The sequence below is a fragment of the Musa acuminata genome, chromosome BXJ1-2 (assembly GCF_036884655.1).
Source record: "Musa acuminata AAA Group cultivar baxijiao chromosome BXJ1-2, Cavendish_Baxijiao_AAA, whole genome shotgun sequence".
In the NCBI taxonomy this organism is placed as follows: domain Eukaryota; kingdom Viridiplantae; phylum Streptophyta; class Magnoliopsida; order Zingiberales; family Musaceae; genus Musa; species Musa acuminata.
The window spans coordinates 26,125,602-26,136,408 of record NC_088328.1 but is presented as its reverse complement, the minus strand read 5'-3'; the positions used below and the strand labels follow the sequence as shown (position 1 = coordinate 26,136,408).

General features: G+C 36.5%; 1 protein-coding gene across 1 annotated transcript; it reads left to right on the top strand.

The window, feature by feature from the left end:
* The first annotated feature begins 6,551 nt into the window (after positions 1-6,551).
* Positions 6,552-9,811, top strand: LOC103975725 (tubulin alpha-3 chain). The gene is made up of 5 exons (XM_009390783.3): positions 6,552-6,791; positions 7,285-7,499; positions 7,601-7,800; positions 8,658-9,166; positions 9,265-9,811. The coding sequence occupies exons 1-5, from the start codon at positions 6,679-6,681 to the stop codon at positions 9,578-9,580; spliced, it is 1,353 nt and encodes a 450-aa protein (XP_009389058.2). The 5' UTR covers positions 6,552-6,678; the 3' UTR covers positions 9,581-9,811.
* Positions 9,812-10,807: the final 996 nt, after the last annotated feature.

Here is a 10,807-nt window from a genome sequence, read left to right as displayed (position 1 = left end):
TAATACCATCATCATGCTTGAATCATTAATGCATGTACATTTCTCATTGCCCAGCTATTTTCATTGGTTGCGGCAGACCTAAATTAATTATAATTAATTCTACCATTTTGGAATGATTAATGTAGAAAATGTTTTTTGTTTTTTTGCATTAACACCACAATTTTGCAAAGGTCTTAAAATCAGAAGGTCCATTTCTGGCCCTTTATCATGAATCTAAGCATGTCAATTATTTGGGATTGACTATTTGGGATTGACTATATGAAATATTTCATCTAAATCCAAGGGTTCGATTTTAAGTTCGGTTAATCGTCGTTCCATGTTGGGTCGATAATCTCGATTCGAGTTCCATGTTGGGTCGATAATCGTCGTTCCATGGTTAATCGTCGGCTTATTTATGGTTAATCGTCGTTCCATGTTGGGTCGATAATCTCGATTCGAGTTCAAAACAAGTCTTTACTAATCTTGTTTATGTCAAACTCAATCCTAACCCAAATACATCTGAACAATCCTTTTTTTTTGTTTTATGATAAACATGATATGCTATGACTAATTTACAATCTTAATGCTGGACCTATTCACATAACATTTTCTATTTGACTCTTATCATGTTTTATTATTGTCATTTGATGAATAACTAATTCATTAACATGATAAATTTGAAGTATTGATTCAAAATACTTAAGTTTAAATTAATGATAATAACGCATTTATTCCAATCTTACATGTCTGGTCTCACCTCCTTTCATTCATATTCATTGATTTCAATTCGTTCACAGCCTCTCCTCCACCTTTGACAGCTTCTTCCTTCCTAATTCTCAGGCCTTCTGCCCAACCACACAATAGACAACACATCTCCTACTTCTGTCCACCATATAAACCCCCCCACGCCACCACATGAAGGCACTCCCACCTCTCTTTTCTTCTCATTCCTCGAACACATTACCAGCCTTTCCTCCTCTCTCCCAACTATACCTTCATCATCATCATCATCATCAACAACAACAATGGAAGCTGGTCTCAAGCTCCGCTTCTTCGCCATGGCCGTCATGGCCCTCCTCATGGCCTCTTCCCTGGTGCAAAAGGCCGCTGCGGCCTCCAGCCACGCCGCTGATGCCGCAGCCAGCCCTGCCTCTGATGCGGCCGCAGCCGACCCTGCCTCTGGCGCCGCCGCCTCCGCCCCTGGCTCTGCCGCAGCCGGCCCTACCTCCGGCGCCACCACCATCGCCGCGCCTGCCGCCGCCCTCGCCTCGTTGGCCGCCGTCGTCTTCGGATGCTTCCTCGCCTAAGAAGACAACTGCAAGAGACTAAACCTTCTTTTACCGTCTCGTTTTGTTTTCTGTGATCTCTTCTTCATCATGTCGCGTTTGGTCTGACGCGTGCAGAGATAGGAATAAACGTTTACGTGTTTGATGCATGCATGCATGCATGCATGCGCTGGTGATCGACGTACGTGACGGTCTCTCGGTTAGAAAGCAGAGAACTGTCTTGTTGGAATAAAACTCAATAATATATGTTGCTTATTCATTTACTTTCTCTGTTGGAGTCATGCATACAGCAGATCTCCGATCTCCGATCATGACAATTCTAAGCTTACAGAGATCTCCGATCTCTGTTGGTCTCAACGTGGTTCTTTCTTAGGCTTAGTTTACAGGGTTCGAATCATGACAATTCTAAGCAAAAGAAACATACAAAGCATTAACATCCATTTATTAGAGTCTATGAGGGGCAAAATTGCTACCTTCAACATATATGGATTGGCATTTCAAATAATTTTTTTCAACCTTTAACAAAATTTCACACTCATAATATAAAAAAAACTTGATCTAACGTTCTTAGGATCGACCGTTTTATTAGGCTTACGATAATCTTACCGTCGTACCAAGACTCGTTCTCACAAAATTAATATTATCAAACAAATTTGTCAGCTCAAAATTCTGATACTAAAAGCCTATCTAGCAGAATTGGGTTTATGTCATTCATAACTAGGCTTTTCTCATCTTACCAAAATATGTCTAGGCTTGTCAAACTGATCCTCATAATAATAATAATTAATGGCAGAAGAAGTCATAGGAATTCTAATATGCAATGTAATAATCAATATTCCAACTATGGTTAGTGTCATGTCACAAATTACTTTGAATAAAACAACTAAGTTGGAGGAAACAACATGCAATGCACAAAGAGGAAAAAAGAAGATGATATTAGTATCAGAATAGAGGGCTTTTTTTTGGTTTTATAGCATGATTTTTCTTAGTGGACCTTTGACTCTGGTATCATATTGAGATGTTAAAATTGATAATGAGTTTGAATCAAACTAAATTAGAAATAAATTGATTGGAAAGGAGACCTCTGTTTGGTCAGCCCATTTGACACCAGTACAAGTTAAGTTCCTGGTGAGAAACAAGGCATGAAGAAGAATCATCACTCCATCTTTTTACCTTTATCCTTGGACAAGATTTCATGGAGGATAACTGCATCAACAAGGAAAGAAGCTATCATGTTTTTAAAGATTGAATTGCAAGCAAAACCTGGAACCCTTTTGACTTTTAGAAATGCTGAAGGATTCTGAGGCAGATGATCCAAGAGATGTCAATATCCACACCATGCCTTACCCAAACTTGTGGGTGCAAATCCCCATATGGATAGTGCAGCTGAACAGCACAATCACTCCTCATGAATGTTAGGTGGAAAAGGAAGCTTCATGTGAGTAGATTCCCTGCAAGGCTGCAACTGGAGCTAGAAAAACTTGCAAGCACCAATCAGTTCGCTTTCTGGTTCGAAATCAACAAGACTTCTACTCCAAGCTGGAACAGATCCCATACATGCATTAGCCTCAGAGCATGTTGTCACACATGACTCACTCCTTTGGCATAGAAGCAACCAAGAGATAGCATCTTGGAAGGGAGACAAGAATAAAAAAGAAAAAAAAAAGGAGAGAGAGATTAGTTCTCCTAAAAAGATTACTATTTTGATTGAGAAGTAGAAAAATCAAATAATGACGTATCTAATTTTATATGATTGAGTAGAAAAAATCTCTACTTGCAGCTTGGAATCCAATTTGAAGTGACAAAACTGAGTGGGGACTTACTGCAGAATGAATGATTTCTTAATGATTCAAGAACTCATAATTACAAATGATGATTTATTAATGCATAATTAAGTTATACTAAATAATTAATAGACAATATTATGTACTGGTATTGGCCATGAATTGTGATCATAAGTAAACCCCTATCAGCTGTCCATGACCTTTTGCTTAAAAGCCTAAATATAGGAACTCCCTGTAGTTTGTTTATGCAGTTGGTTCCTCATTTAAAGTTGGCTGCTAAATTGACTTCAAAAGAAAGGAGGACATAAGCTGCAAAGGTAGTAATTGCTACTCACTATCAAACTTCCCTCTATCCTGTATGTTCTATATAGATCTGCTTCTTCTTTTCTTCTTTTTTTGTTTCTATTTCAAAGTGAAGGAAAAAAACAGAACTTGCATCACTTTAGTAGTTTAATACTTCCAATGGTATATGTTCATCAACTCAAAACATCAAGTAGCTTAGGAGGTCAAACATATCTGAGATGAAAAATCAATCAGTGAACACAACAATAAGCTCCTGAAATAAAACCATGTCCAAAAAAAAAAAATGTTGATAACTAAGATATGCTTTTTTATTATCATAGAAGACAAGCTTTTGCACTTGGTTATCAAACTCAAAAATGTTGTCTGGTTTGAGTCTCTAGTTGACTAAAACCTTTCTGATTTCTCCAGAAATAACTCCACTTGAGCTATGATTGGAGTTGTTTTCTTCAACTTAATTGCAATGTTTCTTCTATGGAAGTCTTGTCAAAGTTCAGTGAAGGATGGAGATGCTGTAGTTGAATCAGCTGGTGACACCCAAACTTGCTCCATGATTGAGTTGGGTGTGCAGCATCAGTAGTTTATTTATCATTGTCTCTTGCCCAATTAAAATCATGTCGGAGGTGGGTTGCAATGAACTGGTGGACCCATGAAGCTTCAACAAATGGCAGGCAACAGCTAAGCAGTCTGTCCTCACTCACATGCTCTCCACTGCAGACTGTTTCCATCTACCCATTTTAACCTCTCTCTCTCTCTCCCTCTCTCTCTCTTCTTTCACATGCCAATACTTTTCTCTCACTATAATAATATACAAACCATCCTTGAATAAAATACAAGAGGTGATGTCAGGAAAACAAAGATAATGTTACTCAAAATACATTTCCTGTGTTGGAGTTGAATATTCTCCAACATCATTCAACATATAGCCCGACAACAAGTTTTATTTTGTGGTTGTCTAAAAACATTGCACATCAAGAAAATAATCCAATTCATGAAGGTTTTTATAAGGCAAATTCTAGTTGGAAAAGGTTCATGTTTGAGCATAACATGATAATTCCTTGGCCTTCTTATAATAATAACATGCTCTTCTAGAATTAAGTTAGCAACAAGAATACATAATTAGATGTTTGAGAGGAAAAATCCAAGAGACAATTATATTGAAATGGACAGGTACTTTGATGATCCTCACGTTATATAGAAGGTACGGAAAAAAAACATAACATAAGAGAAAAGTTGACAAGGCAAATAGCATGGTCAAAATCATTAGTTTCTTTAGGTTGAGAAAGCATGGTGGCTAATTTGTCATTTAAATTAAGGTCTTTATGACAATTACAATGAGTATTTCAACAAAGAGAGAAAAAATTATAATGGTTGTCCTAAATAAATTGAAAGTTATAATATAGTGATTTTACTTTTATTTCATCGTGTTTATGTGTTTAATTCTATTTATTTCAGAGTTCTAAGAAATTAAAATTGGGGTTATAATGCTAAGATTTATTATTAATCTTTTAAGGATATTTTTGAAGTTTCATGAAACTCATATGCATTTTCTAAAATATCCCATATATATATATATATATATATATATATATATATATATATATATATATATATATATATATATATAACACCTTATTCTTAGTTACATGTATATCAATAGGAGTGTAACGAAAAAATAAATAATCTTAAAAGTAAAATATGCTAATTTACTAAACAAATGATAGAATTTCATGTGTGCATGATAATTTTGGCACTTCTACATAATTATAATATCTAATTAAAAGAAATATATATATAAATAATATGTCTTACTTCACTATTATAGTTAACCAAATGATTTTAAATTTTCATAAACTTTTATAAAAAACTAAAAAATATATAAATTTAAATATTTATAAAATTTTAGTTTAAAATAAAATCATTTGAAGATTAAACTATTATCCTAATTCAACTATCAATACATATTATATTTTCTAAAATTGAGTTAAGGCTATCTAAATTTATAAACCTCATATATTGGGGAATAGAGGTGGTATTCAATCATTCTAAATCCCACAAAACCTTTATATATATATATATATATATATATATATATATATATATATATATATATATATATATATATATATATATAATAGAGCATAATTATATCCTTAGGAGATTAATTTAGCTCGAATTGAATCTCTTAAAAAAAAAAAAAAAGATTCTGAGCATCTAAACACACATAACTCTATGCATCATCTCAAATCAAAATCATATCAGAGGTTTTGAAACTATAAGAGATTTATACAAAATATATCAAAAAATTAAATATTAATTCGAAGTCTAGATTACTCAAAATTATATGAAAATATTATTTTATAATTTATAAAACTAAAATTCTAAGTATTGAGTATTTTTTATTTTAATTTTTCTTATAACCAAAATCATTAGGCTTCAACGTTGAATTGGTTGAATTTGAAAAAAAAAAAGAAAGTAAGGAATTTTCATGCTGGTAAAAAAGATAAGATTGAAGATAAGATTATGAGTTCAATCACGTTAGACCTCCTCTCAAGTTTATTTTTCTTAACATAATTCTGATATTACAATAATTAAATTTAAACTTAATTTGGCATGATAAGAATGACATATTTTGATCTAAATTAATTATTGAATCTCACATATGAATCTCAATATTTTTAATACAATATTTTTTTCATCTCTATTTAATTTTTTATTATTTCATTTATACCTAAGTAATTATTATTCTCTACTTTTTAATATGAATAGTACTAGATATTTCTCTTCTATCCATTCTTCTCTTTCTCAAATTGCTTCCTCTATTATATAATTTTTTTATAATATTTGACTAAGATAATCTTTTTATTATGAAGTTTCTTTTTTTTATCAAGAATTTATACCGTCCTTCTTATATGTTAATTTTTTTATCTAATTTTATTAGAATAATATGAAAAATAATCTGTAATATATCTTTTCAATATTGATATATAAAAATATATTATACTTGTAAGATTAGTCTAATAATCATATTATCAGTTAATTAAAATTTTATATGATTCGGTGCAAAGGTCCACCTCATGGTGGCATTATGGTCTTTCGGGAGGGCATCAATGAGCCCACGCCCGCGCTGTGGAGGCCCACTTACTGGTCTTCCTCCGCACTCTTCCTCCTTCGCCGACTAAATAAATATACGCCCCCGCCTGCTGTCCGCTGTCCGCCGTCCCCTGCGCCCATACAGGAGCCGTCAAAAACCCTACTCTTCCTCTTCGTCTTCCATTTCTCCGATACACATCTTCCACGGTTTCTGCTCGAGAAGAGGAAGAGGAAAGATGAGGGAGATCATCAGCATCCACATCGGCCAGGCCGGGATCCAAGTGGGGAACGCCTGCTGGGAGCTCTACTGCCTCGAGCACGGCATCCAGCCCGATGGCATCATGCCCAGGTCTCCCTAACCAAACGCTTTTCTTCTACAAATCGTCGATTCCCTACTCTTTCTTTTGTTAGATCCGGTGGTGTTTTAGTCCCATTAGTTCGTTTCCTTGTTAGATCTAGGGTTTTTTACCTTGATTTTTGAAAGGGGCTTGACGCCGAAGCGAGGACACGATGATCAAAGGTCGCTTTTTTCCCGCTTTAAAACCTACCCTAACCCAATCATTTCTGTAACTTGGCAACGTCTTAAGAAAAAGTTGGATTTCCGAACTGTTTTTGTCAAAGATCACACCTTTATTTTTTTGTTGTTATGTTTTACCCTGCATGAGTTTGCAAAATCTCACCTTGCACGTTATTTAATGGAGTCTAGCGACTTCTTGTTCCTTTCTCGTTCCGTTTAAGGAATCGGAGCAAAGGAAATGACGTTTACCTGTGAAAGTTGGAACATTTTGTACCAAGGAATAGTTTGTGTGGTTTTTGGCTTATAGATCTCTTGTCTTCAACAGTGATACTTCTGTAGGAGTGGCGTGTGATGCCTTCAATACCTTCTTCAGCGAGACTGGTTCTGGTAAGCATGTGCCGAGGGCCATCTTTGTGGACCTCGAGCCGACTGTCATCGACGAGGTCAGAACCGGGACTTATCGCCAACTCTTCCATCCGGAGCAACTCATCTCCGGTAAGGAGGATGCTGCTAACAACTTTGCGCGGGGCCACTACACAGGTAGTGACACCTTTCTTTGTACCCCATGAAAACCTATTGTTTCTGGTGGAAGAGATTCTTTTTATTCTGTTTGTAACCTTGGATTGTCTTGTGAGCTGCAGTGGGGAAGGAAATTGTGGATCTATGCCTTGATCGTGTCAGGAAACTGGCTGACAATTGCACTGGCTTGCAAGGGTTTTTGGTTTTCAATGCTGTTGGTGGTGGAACTGGATCTGGTTTGGGCTCCTTGCTTTTGGAACGATTGTCTGTGGATTATGGGAAGAAGTCGAAGCTTGGTTTTACCATATATCCTTCTCCTCAGGTATGAACAAGTTGTGCAAGCTTCCTTACTTTCAGTCAATAGTCAATGTCTGATAGATTGATTTCTGTGAATTAGGTCTCTGTTGTTGAACTCTAATGCTTTCATACATTATTCTGATTTTATTGGTCATTGATGTGAAAACTATGTTCTAGGACTCTGTAAGGCATAAGATGCTAATATATGATCTGATTGAACCCAGAAAACCTAATTATCATGTTAATATTCTTAGCAATTGGATAGTTTTGTCATTTAACAGTGGCGTTTTAAGTTGAAAAGCTTTTTTCTCCAGAGCAAGTGAAACTCTGTTGAAAATATGTTCATTTTTATGCAAATGCCTATGGTGGCAAATTGTGAGCTTATTTATACATGATGTAAGTTGGATGACTTGTTAGAAAAATGATAATGGATAACAAAGTTGCATAACAAAGTCTCATTTGGTTCTTTGTTTCATTGCAATGCTGATGAGAATTAAAATTTATCATACAATTTCTGCAAACCATAGTACATTAAGTTAACTGGAGATGAATATATAGTGATCAATTTTTGAAAGCATATCAATATTGTATCCTTGTATTGATGTATGATTTAGCATGGGCACATCTGCAAGATCCTCTATAGCACTGTTCTCTAATAGAGGAAAGCCTTTCAACACCCACCTGTCATGTGGCTGCACAAATCTCGACGGGTGTTGGATGGTCGTCCTCCTGCATTGGACCATCCTGTACAGTAGAGGATATGATTCTAGTGATAAGTATTGATTGGTGTCTGGTCTCTTTATAGCTGGGTACTTGTGGCTTAGTTGGTGTGTCATCTTTTTCTTTTGCACAAATTATTGGTCATCTGTATTTTTCTTGTAGGTTTCTACAGCAGTTGTAGAACCATATAACAGTGTCCTATCCACCCATTCCTTGCTCGAGCACACTGATGTTGCAGTTCTTTTAGACAATGAAGCCATCTATGATATCTGCAGAAGGTCTCTGGATATTGAGCGTCCAACTTATACCAACTTGAACCGGTTGATATCTCAGATCATATCTTCCTTGACTACTTCCCTAAGGTTTGATGGAGCCATCAATGTGGATATCACAGAGTTCCAGACCAATCTTGTTCCATATCCTAGAATCCATTTCATGCTCTCCTCGTACGCCCCTGTTATCTCTGCCGAGAAAGCATATCATGAGCAGCTCTCAGTCCCCGAAATCACAAACGCTGTATTTGAGCCATCCAGCATGATGGCCAAATGTGATCCAAGGCATGGAAAATACATGGCTTGTTGTCTGATGTACCGAGGAGATGTCGTGCCCAAGGATGTTAATGCTGCTGTTGCAACAATCAAGACCAAGAGAACCGTCCAATTTGTTGACTGGTGAGCTTATTGTACCAAGATCCCTCCTCTTTCTTCTCTTAATTGCAAGGTTGAGTTGCCATGCTTTGGAATTGATTGCTTTACCATCTGCCATGAAGGTGTCCTACTGGTTTTAAGTGCGGAATCAACTATCAGCCACCATCAGTGGTGCCCGGAGGAGATTTGGCCAAGGTTCAGCGTGCTGTGTGCATGATCAGTAACAATACTGCTGTCGCCGAGGTGTTTTCACGAATCGACCACAAGTTTGACCTCATGTATGCAAAGCGAGCATTTGTTCACTGGTATGTTGGTGAAGGGATGGAAGAAGGTGAGTTCTCAGAAGCACGAGAGGACTTGGCTGCCCTTGAAAAGGACTACGAGGAGGTCGGAGCAGAGGGCGGAGATGATGATGATGAAGAGGCAGAGGATTTCTAGGCTATTCATGTTTGCATTGTGGGAATTGGTCTTTATGTGGTTGTGCATTGTAGTCACGTTCTCTACCTACGACATGTCAGTGATGAACTTGCCATTGTTCTGTATGTTGTGAACATTGGGTTGTTGTGGAACTTGAGCTAGGATTGTTATCGTTTTCGGTTATTTCAGATTAAATTAGGTCCTTGTGACAATTGTCATCATCTCCAAGAAGAAATCGTCATTTGGATGGTATTTTTTTTGTCTCACCTACAAATTTTGTGAGAAAAGTCAACCATGCATGTGTTTTCTTATTCAAGTGTAGTATCTAATGGAATTATGTGTTATGAGGTATGGTAAATGCAGGTTAAAAGTGATAACTAATGTCCCTGGTATAATATCTAATATTAGCTGCATCAGGAAATCATCTGAAAAGTGATAATAGGATGTTCAAAAGAAATCTAATGCGATGTTTCATTGATCATGTGAATTGAGCCATGAATTATACATGTTTTCTTCCAAAGATACTAGACCAGCATACTGGAACAATTGCTTAACAATCTGTCACTGGCAAGTTGCTGAAAGTATTGGCTCTACGACACTTTCGGATCTTACACAGCTTTAGCAAACAAAGTGGCTATCCAGATGTCCAGATTCTACACGCTTGACACTTTTTTTTTTTTCTTGTTCTTGTGATGGATGAAGGATCAACTTCTTGACAAACATTACATGTTAAAAATCTAAAAAATAAAAAGTAGCAGTAAAATAAAAAACACCTGAAACTGGAAGACCAGAAGAGATTGGAAGAGTTTGATGCTTCCATGTCAATTAATCCATAATGGGAAGGAAGACATTGTAGCCAAGGTTAGATTGGCCAAATAATAGCATGAGGAACTCCAAATCCATCTACATATACATAACTCTTTTAAGGCCACAAACATGTTCAGCACAAACTCAAACAATCTCAACATCAACTTGAACACCTCAAAGTCTAAATAAAAGTGACCGAGAAAACCATGACAAGCAATCTACCACCTTGGTCATCCCTGTGCTATATATCTCCTTCCTTGTCTGCAGCCCGCCATCTCACATCCATGGAGCTCCAGTTCAAACCCCAAAGGAATCCAATGCCAAATCCCAACTCGAAACCTGGCCTCAAATACAAGGTTAGGAGCAAGAACAGCACCCGCAAGTTTGTGGGTGTCAGGTAAACGCCTTCAGTACAGTGGGTGGTGGAGATCAAGGACACCA

Coding starts and splice junctions, on each gene's coding strand:
- LOC103975725 (XM_009390783.3), top strand. CDS start 6,679: ATGAGGGAGATCATCAGCATCCACATCGGCCAGGCCGGGATCCAAGTG. Junction 6,792..7,284: donor CCCGATGGCATCATGCCCAG/GTCTCCCTAACC, acceptor TGTCTTCAACAG/TGATACTTCTGTAGGAGTGG. Junction 7,500..7,600: donor TGCGCGGGGCCACTACACAG/GTAGTGACACCT, acceptor TGTGAGCTGCAG/TGGGGAAGGAAATTGTGGAT.